Source organism: Rhinopithecus bieti, unplaced genomic scaffold, assembly GCF_001698545.2.
Source record: "Rhinopithecus bieti isolate Rb0 unplaced genomic scaffold, ASM169854v2 scaffold_60397, whole genome shotgun sequence".
Lineage (NCBI taxonomy): Eukaryota > Metazoa > Chordata > Mammalia > Primates > Cercopithecidae > Rhinopithecus > Rhinopithecus bieti.
The window spans coordinates 346,526-361,524 of record NW_016823577.1 but is presented as its reverse complement, the minus strand read 5'-3'; the positions used below and the strand labels follow the sequence as shown (position 1 = coordinate 361,524).

The window sequence follows — 14,999 nt, the reverse complement described above, 5'->3', positions numbered from 1 at the left end:
TTTGCACACACATGTTTATAGCAGCACAATTTGCAATTGCAAAGATATGGAACCAGCCTAAAAACCCATCAATCAACAAACATATATATATTTTTTCAAATGGACATCATGAGTATACAATTGCATATATGTTTTTGAAGTTTGATAGAAAGAATTATCTAGCCTGGAGGCATTTATGTATATGTATATGTGTGTGTGTGTGTATGTGTGTATGTGTGTGTGTGTGTGTATGTATATATGGAATACTACTCAGCCATAAAAAGAAATGAATTAATGGCATTTGCAGCAACTTGGATAAAACTTGAGAAAGTTAGAAATAGTGAAAAGTCATAGGATTCTGCATTTTTGAAGATACAAGTAACAGAATTTCTTGAAGTATTTGATTGTGGGGTGTAAAGGGAAAAGAAGAAATTATGGAGATTTTAAGTTTTTCAGTATAAACAACTGGGAACACTGAATTGCCAACAGCTAAAACAGATGAATTTCAGATACTTTAAGATATTCAAATGGGAATCATGAGTAGTCAGTTGCATATATGTATTTGAAGTTGGTAGAAAAAAATAACCTGGAGATATTTTTAAATCACATATGGACTAAAATTGATACTGGAAGGATGTCAGGATTTATATATACTAACATATTTTTAGAAGTAATATATGAACCATATTTCTGCCCATTTTTACTCTTCCATATGTTGCTGATTCTCTTTGGTTTTTTCTATTACTTCTCTACCAAACAGGTTTGTCATTGTCTACTTTTATTCTCTGTTTTTTTTTTTTTTTTTTTTTTTTTTTTTTTTTTTTTTTTTTTAAATTTGGGAGTACATATTATGGAATAGCAAAGGCTCTACCTCTTATTAACTCTTTACTTTCAGATTCACTTTAACTAGAATTTTTTTTAAAGTCTTGGGTCATATTCTTGAGACAGAATCAAAATAAACTTAAAAGAAATTGTTTTCCAGCCAAGCCTTCAGATGAGAATGCAGTCCAGCTGACATTTTAATGTCAGCCTTATCAGCGCCTGAGCAAAACTCTGTTCACCCACATTCTGAACACTGACCCACAGAAACTTGGACATAATAAATATGTATGTCATAAGCTGTAAAATTTGTGTTAATTTGTTTTGCAACAATAAATAATTCAAGAGCCTTTTAAAATAAAATAATATGAAATAGAAAACAAAGTTAGATAAAAATAATTCATTACCATTTAATACAAAAAATTGGTATTTAAGAGTGGGGTATTTCTATAAAAATACCCGTTACATATATATTAACAAAAGAGTTAACAACTTTGTGACTGGGTGACAAGCAGAGAGTGTGGAGGACTCAGAAGAAGATGAGAAGATGCGGGAGAGTTTGGAACTTCCTAGAGACTTGTTGAATAGTTGTGACCCAAATGATGATAGTGATATGTACAGTGAAGACCAGGCTGAGAAGATCTCAGATGGAGATGAGGAAGTAATTGAGAACTGGAGCAAAGGTCGCTTTTGTTTCACCTTGCACATAGAACTTGTTGGATAGTGCCCCAACCCTAGGAATCTGTGGAACTTTGAACTTGAGACTGATGATTTAGGGTATCTGACTGAAGAAATTTCTAAGCAGTAAAGTCTTCAAACTATTGTCTAGCTGCATCTAACCATATATGCTCATAAACATGAGCAAAGAAATGATCTGAAACTGGAATTTATATTTAAAAAAGAAGCAGATGTAAATGTTTGGAAAATTTGCAGCCTGGCCATGTGGTAGAAAAGAAAAGCCCATTTTATGGGGAGGAATTAAAGCAGGCTATAGAAATTTGCATGAGTGAAAAAGAGCAAAATACTAATAGTCAAGACAATGGGTAAAAGGCCTCAAAGGTATTTCAGAGACCTTTGCAGCAGCATTCTTCATGGCAGACTCTTATCACACACCTAGATGCCTAGGAGGATAGAATGGTTTCATGAGTTGGGCCCAGGAACCCACTGCCCTGCACAGCCTCAGGACACTGTTCCCTGCATCTCAACTGCTCTGTCCCCAGTCTTGGCTCAAAGACCCCAAACACAGCTTGGGCCTCTGCTTCAGAAGGTGCAAACTCTGAGCCTTGGCAGCCTCCATGTGGTGTTAAGCCTGGTAGTATATAATGTGCAAGAATTGAGGTTTGGGAACCGCCACCCAGATTTCAGAGAATGTGTGAAAAAGCCTCAATGTCCAGGTAGAAGCCTGCTGCAGAGATAGAGCCCATTTGGAGAACCACTATGAGGGCAATGCAGAGAAGAAATGTGGAGTTGGAGCTCCCACACTGAGTCCCCACTGGGATACTGCCTAATAAAGCTGTGAGAAGAGGGTTTCTGTCCTCCAGATCCCAGGATGTGGATCCACCAACAGCTTGCACCATGTCCCTGGAAAAGCCACAGGCACTCAGCACCAACACTTGAAAGCAGCCTTAGGAGCTGAACTCTGCAAAACCACAGTGGTGGAGCTACCAAGGCCTTGGGAGCCCAGCCCTCACACCAGTTTCCCCTGGATATGAGACATGGAATCGAAAGAGATTATTTCAGAGCTTTAATGTTTAACGACCACCCAACTGGGTTTTGAATTTTCACGAGGCCTATTGCCCCATTCTTTTAGCTGATTTCTCCTTTTTGGAGTGGTAGTATTAACCAATGCTTTTTTACCAATTGTATCTTGGTAGTAACTAACTTATATTTGATTTTAAAGACTCATAGGTAGAAGGGACTTGCCTTTGACTCAAATGAGACTTTGGACTTGAGTTAACGCTGGAGTGAGTTAAGACGCTGGGCGACTGTTGGGAAGGTATGATTGTATTTTGCAATGTGAGAAAAACATAAAATTTGGGAGAGGCTAGGGATGAAATGATATAGTTTGTATCTATTTCCTCCTTAAATCTTATGTTCAATTGTATCCCTAATGTTGGAGGTTCAATTGTATCCCTAATGTTTGACCTGATGGAAGATAATGGGATCGTGGGGGCAGTTTCTCATGGTTTCACACCATCCTCCTTGGTGCTGCCATATAGTGAGTTCTTGTGAAATTTTGTTGTTTAAAGGTGTGGGGCACTTCCTCTGTCTTCCTCCTGCTTTGGCCCTGTGAAGTGCTCACTTCCTCTTTGCCTTTTGCCATGATTGTAAGTTTCCTAAGGCCTCCTGAGAGGCCAAGGGGATGCTAGCATCATGCTTCCTGTATACACTGTGGAACTATGAGCCAATTAAATCTCTTTTCTTTATGAATTACCCAGTATCAGATATTTCATTATAGCAATGCAAGAATAGACTAATACATTGATAAAGTCAATGAACATTTAATTAAACTAAGTAAAAAATGGAGCAAACTCAAATACAATAAGAAATTAAAAAGACCTTAACACTGATACAACAGAAATATGATCATAAAAGACTTACAAAAATTTTACAACCAATTGAATAACCCAGAAGACAGACATAAATTCCTTGATATATGTAACTTACCAAGGCTGAATTGTAAAGAAATAGAAAATCTTAACAAACAAATAGCAAGTAAAGGGATTAAAACAGTAATAAAAATTATGCCATCAAGGAAAAGCACAAGTACTGACGACTTCACTGATGAATTTTATTAAACATTAAAAAATAACTAATACCAATTTTTTAAAACTCTTTCAAAAAATTAAAAATAATATAATTATTTCAAACTCATTTTACAAGGCCAGAATCATGCTGATTCCAAAGCCAGACAAAGACACTACGAAAGAAGAAAATTACAGGCCTATGTCCCAGATAAGCAGACATGCAAAATCCTTGAAAAGTACTAACGAATCAAATTCAGCAGTACATTAAAAAGATCATTTAGCATGATCAAGTGGGTTTTCTTTAAGGGATGCAAGAACAGTTCAACATATGTAAATAAATTAGCAAGATATATCACGTAAACAGAATGAAAGACAAAAATCATGTCATTTCAATAAATAAATATTTGACCCAACTCAATATCTTTTTATAAAATCTCTCAACACGTTTGAGATAGAAAGTATATACTTCAGCACATTAAAGATCATGTGTAACAAGTGTGCAGCTCACATACTCAATGAAAAAAGCTGACAGCTCTTCCTCTAAGATCAGGAACAAGACAAGGGGCCCACAATTACTGCTTATATTCAATATAGTCCTGAATATTCAAGCCAGATAAATTAGACAAGAAAAAAAAAAACATTCAAATTAAAAAGGAAAAAGTTAAATTGTCCCTGTGTGCAGATGACATGATTCCATATCTGCATATATAAAGTATTTTAGCAAATCCACCTAAAAAACTATTAGAAAAAAAATGGCAAATTTAGTAAAGTTGCATGGCACAAAAATCCACATTCAAAATTAGTAGCATTTCTATACACTAATAGTGAGCCATCTGAAAAAGAAATTAAGAAAATACCCCCATTTAAAATAGCTGTAAAATATAAAATACCTAGAAATAACTTTAACCAACAACTGAAAGATCTCTACATTGAAAACTATAAGACAGCGGTGAAAGAAATTAAAGAAGACACAGATGCATAAGAAGACATGTTTATAAGTAGGAGTAATTAGATTTGTTAAAATGTTCATACTGCTCAAACTGATCTATAGAAGCAACGTAATCCCTATTAAAATAACAATGAAATTTTTCACAAAAAAAAAGAGAAAAAATTCTAAAGTCTGTTTGAAACTACTGAAAACTGAATAATCAAAGCAATTTTGAGAGGGAAGAAGAAACCTAGAGGCATCACATTAGTTGACTTCAAAATATATGACAAAGTCATAGTAACCAAAGCAGCACTGCCATAAAACCGGACACATAGACCAATGGAACAGAAAAGAGTTCTCAGAAATGAATCCACACATTCACAGTCAGTTCATCTTTGGCACAATCTGCAAGAAACTACAATGGGAAAAGGACAGTCTCTTTAACAACTGATGTTGGGAAAATGGATGGATATCTGTGTGCAGATGAATAAGATTAAACACTTATCTTACATCATAGACAAAAATCATCTCAAAACAGTTACAAGAGTTAAGTGTAAGACTCAGCACTATGAAACTCCTAGAAGAAGAAACTAGAAGACATAACAAGCAAATTCTTCAGGTCATTGGTTTGTAAAATGATTTATTGGATATGACCTCAAAAACATAGGTAACAAAAGCAAAAGTAGACAAATGATATTATATTAGCAAAATTTTCCACACAGTAAAGCAGACAATCAACTAGACGAAGACAGAACTTATAAAACATGAGGAAATATTTTCAAATCTTACATCTAATAAGGAGTTCATATCCAAAATGTATAAGAAATACAAATAATGAAATAGCAAGAAAACAAATAACCCAATTTAAAAACAAGCAAAGGATGTAAATACAATTTTTTAGAAGAAGACATACATATGGCCAGTAGGCATATAAAAAATACTCAACATCACTAACCATCAGAAAATTGCTAACTAAAACCACAATGAGATATCACCTTACACCTATCAGAATTTCTATTATCAAAAAGATGAAAGATAATAAGTGTTAGCAAGGATGTGGAGAAAACCAAACCCTCATAGACTGTTGATGGGAATGTAAATTAATACAGCCTTTATGGAAAACAATATGGAAGTTTCACAAAAAAATTAAAATAGAACTACCATATGATCCAGCAATCCCACTACAGGATATGTACAGTAGTTTTAAACATGAAATCTATATTTCCAAAAAAAAAAAAAAAAACTGCACTTCTATGCTTATTGCAGCATTATTCACACTAGTCGAGATATAGAATCAACTTAAGTGTCCATGAAGGGATGAATGGATTTTAAAAATGTGATATATATACACAATGGAATACTTTCCAACTTTGAAAAAGGAGGGATCCCAGTCACATATGACTGTAGAGGACTATGTGCTCGCAAACAAGACATTCCTGATAAGTCCTGCTCTTGCAAACGAAGCAGGGTGTTCCTGATAAAGTCCTGCTCTTGCAAACGAAGCAGGACATTCCCGATAGGAGCCAGCTGCAAACAGCAGACTCTGGGGGCTTGTTTATGTGTAAACATCTTGAAAATCCAGAAAGTCAGGGAAAGATCAGAAAAACAATGTGTCTTGTGACTTGGTAACATTCCACAAACGACTGTATAAAATAAAGCGGAGCATGTCGTTCGGGGCGGCCGCCATGTTTGTCTTGTCTTGTGTTGTCTTGTGTTGTCTTGTGTGTTCATTCCTTTGTTTAGGAAACATGCGGACCCCAACATATGACTATATAGATAAATCTGTAAGATATGTTAAATGAAATAACCCAGGCACAGAAAGACAAATACTGCCTTATCTCACTTATATGTGTCATCCAAAAAAATAGATTTCATGGATGGACAGATTAGAATGGTGTTAACCAGGAGCTAGGGTGTCTGCTGGGAGGGGCAATTGCCCTAGGGAGATGTTACTCAAAGGGTACAAAATTTAAGTTTGATAGGAAGAATAAGTTCAAGAGATTTGATATACAACATGGTTATACTACATAGTTAACAATATATTTTATTATTGAAAAATGCTAAGAGAGTGGACTTGAAGTATTGCTACCACAAAAATGATGACCATGTGAAATAATTCATGTATAAATTATTTAAAATAGTGTGTGGTACATAGGAAATATATGCAATTTTATATCTTAATTTAAGAAATTCTTTTCCCTTTATATTTTTGTCAATATTCTCTTTGATGACATCTTCGTATGAGGGTAGTTTAATAATATTAATTTTCTATTCAGTTGATTAAAAATAATTTAATCTTTACTATAATTAATCATATTTTTAATATCCTTAATAATATATAATGTTCATTTCAAATTTATAACTTGTTAAGAGTGATGTTATGTAAAGTTTCAGAATCAAATTTGGAATGTCGTTATTAGTTTCTTTTATATAACTTCGTTAGACTTTAGGGTGTTTCAAATTTACTGGTGCAGTGACTAATTTGAAATTGAATTCACAACAATCATCAACAAGTTTGTCAGTATTCTGTGTCAAATTATCAAGAAATAAATATTTCCATTGGGTTCATAGAGTTTATCATTAAAATTATTTTAAATCATCATCTTTTCAAATGTACCTCTTTAACTTAATCATTTCTAACCTTTCAAAAACTGTCTTTAAAAAATTATTTATCTAATAATAAATCTTCTCGTGTATGGCTAGCAGGAGGAGAAAGAGATAAAGAGGAATGTGCACACCCCTCTAATTTCAGCTACTAAGTTTCAAATGAAACTGACAGTTACATACTTCGGTCAAAATTTATGATGGAGACATTCTTTAAGGGAAATTGAGAAACGTAGTATTTGATTCTAGAAAGACTAAATAACTACTATTTAGTTAAAAACTGCAACTTTATTGCTTGAGGAAGCAGGGATATTAGAAAATATTATTAAGAAAATGGTATCTGCTACAACACACATATTTGCCTATTTTCTGAAAAGAGAATCCATATTTTATGAGATTTTTGGTATTAACTAGGATTTATTTGCAGATGAATTTGGACAATTAAAGCGGAAATAGATTTATTTCAAAGTATTATTTAGGTAATATAATTTTCAATGTATGTGGAGTCATGTAATCAATCAAAAGTTTTGTAGCCAGGAGAAATGTCCAATCATTCCATAATACTCTTCCAGGAGAATTCCCTCTTGACTCCCCTATAGCCACAGATCCCAGAATCTTTGACAAGCTGCTGCAGAGAAAATCAAATGACTACATGAATATCTCTGCCAGAAAAGCCATTAAGCCTCACTCATCCTTTACATTATCCTTCTTAATTCTGAGAAGGTAGATTGGCTTAAAGTTCCGTATCCAACCAGTTGCAAGGGATGCTGGGAAATGTAGTTTTGCATTACAGCCTAAGAAAATGAGAATTCACAATGGAGAAACTAAACAAAAATGGCAAAGGCATGTTTAAAATATTTTGTGTGTACAAGCCACATGTCTCATTTTCCAAGGTATCCATGACTCACTAAAATTTTTTTAATGTATTGTACTGTTTATTTGAAGACAGACATAAAACGATAATTTGACAAAAGTATATATAAGAGAAATAAAATTCATGTGTCCCAATAATATAAACTAAGAGCAAGAATTATTTGCAACAAATTAAATACTCAAATTGTTTTATTCTCAAATTGCATATCTCCTTTTCAAATGAATAAAATATTAAATTAACATAATAGGTAAAAAATAATTGATGTATTAACCATTTATAGGCATAGACACACAAATGCAACAAGCAATTAAAAATAAATAAATATTTTTATTTATCTAAATTTACAACTATCACTCCCCTTCACATTAAAAATACTGATGAGTGGTTTGATAATTTATTATTAAAAATAGAAATTGGATACATTAAAGTGAGAAAACTTATCAGATTTAGACTTAAAATGTGTGTATTCAAATTTTCTTTTCCCTAATTTCTTACTTTTAACGTTTCAGCGTCTTAGTTACAAAATAAGAAAATCATGGATAACAAAAGCTATCTCATAAGTTTGAAATGTCATTGAACATAACACATGAATCAGTTACGAACAAAAGTGAATTGTGGACAAGCAGAAAGAACATCACCTGTAATCCCTGATACATGAAGACATGTTTCTAGTAGCAAAAAGAAAAAAGCTATCAGGCATACGGATAATGTCCTTGAATCAAAACGAATTATAATTATTGATTTTTTAATTGATTATCTTCAATATTCTGACTTAAAGAGAGTAAAAGCATTGTTCTGAACTGGTATTAGACTATAATGAGAGTACTAAGCACACACAGACACAAAACTAATCTTTTCGTATTTGAGGAGTTTCCATTGTATTATTATTTGTTTTTCTTTTTTGTTTGTTTGTTTCATGCATGGTGGTTATTTAAGGCCAAATTTCCTGATTCCTTCATAGCATAAGCTAGCGAAATGAACCCTTTCCCTACCTGGTCCGCAGTAGCAACAACATGATCTTTTGTGGGATAATAGACTCAGAGAAAACATCTCTAGGTGAAAATAAATAATAAAAAAAGATCATCATGTCACTTGGCTCTAACATATAAAAATGCTGATCCTAATGTATACAGGTAATAAGGAAATACACAGATTCAGTGATATTCTTATTGTCCTGCTCTGGTATATTACGTTTCTTCTGGTTGAGGTAACAAAGTACACAACTGGGTGCTTATAAAATCTAGTGTTTTTTTTTCTCTCACAGTTCTGGAGCCTCCAGTCCTGAAATCAATGTTAGTGAGGGTCATAGCTCTTGAGCCCTCCTGGAAGAATTCTTTCTGACTTTTCCCAGTTTCCTTGTGGGTTGTCATCAATCCTTGTGGGTTGTCGTTTGTACTGTATCATCTCTGCCTCCATCCCACTCAGTTACAGAGTTCTCCCTATGTGTCCTCTGTCCTTTCCTTAAAAGGACACGAGTCATGTCCTAACGATACATCCTTAACTTGATTACATCTGCCAAAGACTCTGGTTCCAAAAGAGATCACATTCTGAGGTACTAGAGGTTAGAAATCAACATACCCATGTTGCAGGGACAAAATACGACTCATAATATTTAGCATTCTTGAAAAATTTACATGTATTTATATTATGACTTTGTTTTATTAATATATATACTATGTAATTGTATATTTAAGTATATATAATATAAAATATATATAAAATTATTTATATCATATATTTATTATATATAAAATAATTTATATATAAAACAAGTATGTAATGTATAAAATAAACTGTTTTAAAAATTATTTGTTTTATAATAACTCTTCTCATCATGCTCAGCTAGCCTGAAGAGAAACAGATAGAAGAAGGAATGTGTACACCCCTCTAATTATAGCTACTAAGTTTCAACGAAACGTGACATTTATATACATATATATATAAATATATAAATATATTTTATGTATAAATTTTTCAAGGATTCAAGTGTTGTGAGTTGTACTGTGTCCCTGCAAAAGATATGTATATATAAAAAACAAACCAACATGTGTGTTACACACACACGTAATACACCCATCAATTTGTTTTGTATGTCCCTTATTCTTTTGTGTAATTTAATTTTAGTTAATCCTGGGGATATAACGGATTCCTTATAAGATTTCTAAGTTACTCATGAACAGTGAGAAAGTGAATATTTCAAGACTCAGAAGGCTCTTATCCTAGTCCCAGTTTCACCACAAACTGTATAATGTTGGGCCAATGTAAGGATGTCTAATGTTTACTGTGAGGATAGCATACGATAATACACTTCACTGCAATTGAAAATGTATGACTTTTTCTTCAAAAGCTAAGACCCCCCTCACAGGATAATAGGAAAGTAGATGGCAAGGGTTACTTGTTTGTTTCATACACCAAAAAACAAAACTGAGTTCATGGGAAGCATAAGAGATAAATCACTTTAATAAGATAAAGGCTTTTTTTAAAAATCAAAGGTGTTTGTCAGAGTAGTAATAGGAAAGGTTAACTGGCATGTCACAAATTAGGATAAAGGAAATACAGGTGCTCACATGTTCAGACAAGGTTTTGGGCAACAAAATAATGTCATATATAACTAATGAGTCAGAACTGGAAATCAGATAAACATTTTAGATGATAGTTGCATGAAAATTAATATAATATTATTTTTAAGTAAACATATTTTTAATATAACAAAGAGGCAACATTTAACTTGGGTCACTGCAAGTCTATTAGAATGGCTAAATCCAAAAACCTGATACTACCAAATACTAGAGAGAATGTGAAGCTATAGAAACTCTTACTCATTACTTGTGAGAATGCAAAATATTACAGCCACTTTGCAACACACTTTGGCAATTGCTTTAAAAAACATATATAGTCTTACTGTATGATCCAGGAATCATGCTCCTAAATATTTGTCAAAATGAAGTGGAAACTTAAATCCACAGAAAAACCTCCACATGGATGTTTATAGCAATTGTATTCATAATCAGAAAAACTTGGAAACAACCAAGATGCCTCTCAATAGGTGAGTGGATAAACAAATTATGGTACATTCATGTTGTGCTAGTCCTGCTGCTAATAAAGACATACCCAAGGCTGGGTAATTTATAAGGAAAAGAAGTTTCATTGATTCATAGTTCCACATGGCTGAGTTACCTCAGAATCACAGTGGAAGGCAAAGGAGGACCAAAGTCATGTTTTATACATATGCTGATTTTATATATGGTAATTTTTCTAAATTATTGGTTCTTTAAGTAATTTTAAACATAAAGAAACCAGGTAGCATCCTTACAGTGTGAAAACTCTAGCTCTCCATTTCCCTTAAGAACATTTAGAGACCTCTTTGTCTCTAGCCCTATCTCTACTTTGGCATATCTTGTTTGATTGTGCTTCACTTTATTGCAGTTGGCAGATAGTGTGTTTTTTAAAAAACTGAAAGTTCATGGCAACCCTGAATTGAGCAAGTCTATGAGTGACATTTTTCTAGTAGCATGTGTTCACTTCCTCTCTCCGTGTCACATTTTGGTAACTAAAATTTAGAACATTTTTATGATTGTTATGTCTATTATGATAGTCTTCACTTGGTGATTTTTTTTGTTACTGTTGGGGTCTGCGTGTTTCCTAAACAAAGGAATGAACACACAAGACAACACAAGACAAGACAAACATGGCGGCCACGCCGAATGGCATGCTGCACTTTATTTTATACAGTCGTTTGTGGAATGTTACCAAGTCACAAGACACATTGTTTTTCTGACCTTTCCCTGACTTTCTGGATTTTCAAGATGTTTACATAAACAAGCCCTCAGGGTCTGCTGTTTGCAGCTGGCTCCTATTGGGAACACCCTGCTTCATTTGCAAGAGGAGGACTTATCGGGAACCACCCTGCTTCGTTTGCAAGAGCAGGACTTATCAGGAACGTCTCATTTGTGAGCACGTAGTCATCTACATTTCTCCTTTCTTTATTTACAAGTTTGAATTTCTTTTAAAACCATCATTACATGCTGGGCTCGCTGGGATTCGGTGTTTGCCCTTTGGCACCGTCTCCAGCAGACTGTGAAAATGACCAAGGCAAGAACAACAATCAATACATTGCTAGAAACAGAGGTCAGCAAAGTTTTTACAGGGTTCATAGGGTTCAAAGATGTCAGACTTTGTGCAATACCAGTCATCAGATCTGCATCAGTCAGCAACGATAACTGATTGCGAAATGTTTCAGAAATGTTCTGTGTCAATTCTTGTATTTCTAGGGAAAAATTATTATGACCAATTAAAAGTCTCTTTATCTCAGTCCAATTATGTACAGTGCTGTTAAAAGGAACAGGAGTAATACAAAATTGGGTAGTATTCCAATCACATTTCAACAAAGCTTGGGTATTCAACACTGTTAGCTGAACTCCCAACCAAGAAACCACTTGCTCCAGATTATCCACTCGTTTAGTCAAATGAGCATCTATGTCTCGTTGCTGCTGCCACAACAAATGTGATTGTTTATGACATTGTTGCACAAATTCTGCATTTTGTATACTCTGGTGTAGATCTAATCCAACAACAGCAGCAGTGGAAGCAATTGCTACAAGTCCTATCACCGCAGTCACGACTATTCCAACCATCCTCTCACTGTGGTGGACAAGATCTTGCATAACCTTGTAAATTTGAGTAACCCCAGCAGATTCACTCCAAGTACATGTTAAGTTTACAGGTAGCCAGGTTTCTTTTCTGGCTGTTAGTATATATAAATCGGAATGAGACTCATTCCAATTATTATTCCACCAAGTAGTATGTATACAACTTAAGAATGTACAATTATTTGTACAGTTAACTACCCCTGTATTATTATCCCATTTAAAAATTCCTGTCAACAACAAGTAAGGCTTTCTTACACATGCAATAACATATCTAGAACTATTTCGATGCAAAGATATATGGAAAGGGTTAGCAATATTAGTAAGATTTAAGGACATGTTTCCCGTGAAAGTGAACATTGGTTTACCAGCAGCTAGCAACTTCCAAATATGACTTTGTATTTGTGAAGTATTAGCCAAATGTGGCATAGGGGGTGATAGACCACCATCATGCCAAATAATAGTTTCATTGCCATCCGCAGAAATGCTATGATTACGTTTATGCCAACGCAGGTTGACATGGCTGAATTTAGTTTGAAAATCTCCATGTACACTCCAATCTGTAACAAGGTATTTATGACTCTTCCCTTTTACTTCTAACAACAATCGTGGCCCACTACCTCTACATCTAGTCCACTCTAGTTGGGAAACACCTCCGGACACATCAGGGATAGGGCATAAAGATAATGTAGTGGGCAGAGTTTCTTTTAGTAATGCAGTATGATTACACTTAAAACTTTGAGCAACAATAATCATAGTAAGGCAGCAATGTGACTATAATTATAATGAACAGCCCAAGCCTCATGAGAAGGATGCAGACAATGTGGAATATTCCCAAGACATATAAGCAACCCTTCAACCCCAAATTGATATGAACTATTTACTGTGCCAGTGTCTAATTCAGGATCCTGGTTTAAAAAAGGTGATGGCATCCAAGCAGTAAATACTGGGACTTCTCTGTCTCCCCAGGCCACACGATATAAGGGTGGAAAAGGAATATAAGCCCAGTATTTATATTCTCCAGCCATTACCTGACAATTTACTACAGCCAGCATAACCAGGAATAAAGGCAATGGGGTTTTGGGCTGCCCAGCTTGTTGAACAACCCCTTCAGCTTCCTGAGTAAGCTTTTTCAGTTGACCCCATGTCGGGGGCTCCGCACATCGAGTTCTGAAGGTGAATGTTCTCTGAGCGCTCAGATTCAGCTCCTGAAATTTCTTGAGGAACTCTTTGGATCGGCTCCTCTTCACCATGGCACTGTTTCAACCGTCGAGATGGAAACCACTCGTCTCCGGCACCTGTACGGACAAGAGCATAGCCTCGGCCCCATTGTAAAACTTTTCCATTTAAATATTTCCCTTGTAATGGAGGATAATACACCCACAGATTACTGTTTTGCGGCTTTTCTAAAGGCTGTTGAAAATGTTTCACCACTGCAGACTGCTGTAATTGGCGCCAATGGTTGAGAAAATTTAACGTAAAAAGGGCTTTCAGAATTTGATGTTTTGGGGGATCTCGCCATCTCCCCCTTTTTGTTTTAAAAGTTGTAATTTTAGAGTAGCACTGGCTCTTTTAATAATTGCTTGACCTTGACTGTTAATTGGAATACCAGTGGAATGATGAATATGGTATAAAGAGAGGAAGGCAGCCAATTTGCGAGAGCAATAAGTAGGGGCATTATCAGTTTTTAATTTAGCAGGGACTCCCATAGCTGCAAAGCAAGTAAGTAAATGAGTAATAACAGAGTTAGCCTTTTCAGAGGGTAATGGCGTAGCCCACTGGAAATATGACCACGTATCAATAGTATGATGAACATATTTTAAACGACCAAAGGAAGGAACATAAGCTACATCCATTTGCCAAATGTGATTTTGTTGAATGCCTTGAGGATTAATACCTGGACTTAAAAAGGTGCAATAATAGGAGCACAAGATGGGCAGGCTCTGACAATAGCTTGGGAAAGGAGTTTGAGGAAATAATGGTAAAGAAGTCTGAGAAATATATTTAGTATTCAAATGGATAGTGAGAAATTTTTGAATTGTCTGATGTCCAGTATCCAGCCTTTCCATTGCTTGAAGGATCAGTAAAAAAGATGGGACCTTTAACTGGAGTTTAAGAGATAGGATTATATGGCAGTAAAGAATATTGTTGCAGAAAAGCAAATAATTTATTACTAGGATAATGCTGAGAAAAAGAACCAGTATACTCAGCGCAAGCCACTTGCCAACCTTCATGAGTTTTCAATAGAGGTGAATTTTTTTAATGGCTTTATTAGCCAAAAACAGCCACTCTAGAATATTATTATCTTGGTGTAAAATGGCCGTTGGCGAATGGGGAGTATGAAAAAGACACAACGAAAGTGGAAGATTGGGTGCAATATAATCAAGGTGAGCTTTACTAAT

The 14,999-nt window shown here is 34.7% G+C and overlaps 1 protein-coding gene across 1 annotated transcript; it reads right to left on the bottom strand.

Annotated features, from left to right (window-relative positions):
• Positions 1-11,749: 11,749 nt before the first annotated feature.
• On the bottom strand, positions 11,750-13,917 carry LOC108521693 (endogenous retrovirus group K member 21 Rec protein-like). Its single transcript, XM_017861654.1, has 2 exons — positions 13,629-13,917; positions 11,750-12,026 (listed from the first exon to the last, which is right to left on the bottom strand). Exons 1-2 carry the CDS (start codon positions 13,848-13,850, stop codon positions 11,970-11,972), a joined length of 279 nt encoding a protein of 92 aa, XP_017717143.1. The 5' UTR covers positions 13,851-13,917; the 3' UTR covers positions 11,750-11,969.
• Positions 13,918-14,999: the final 1,082 nt, after the last annotated feature.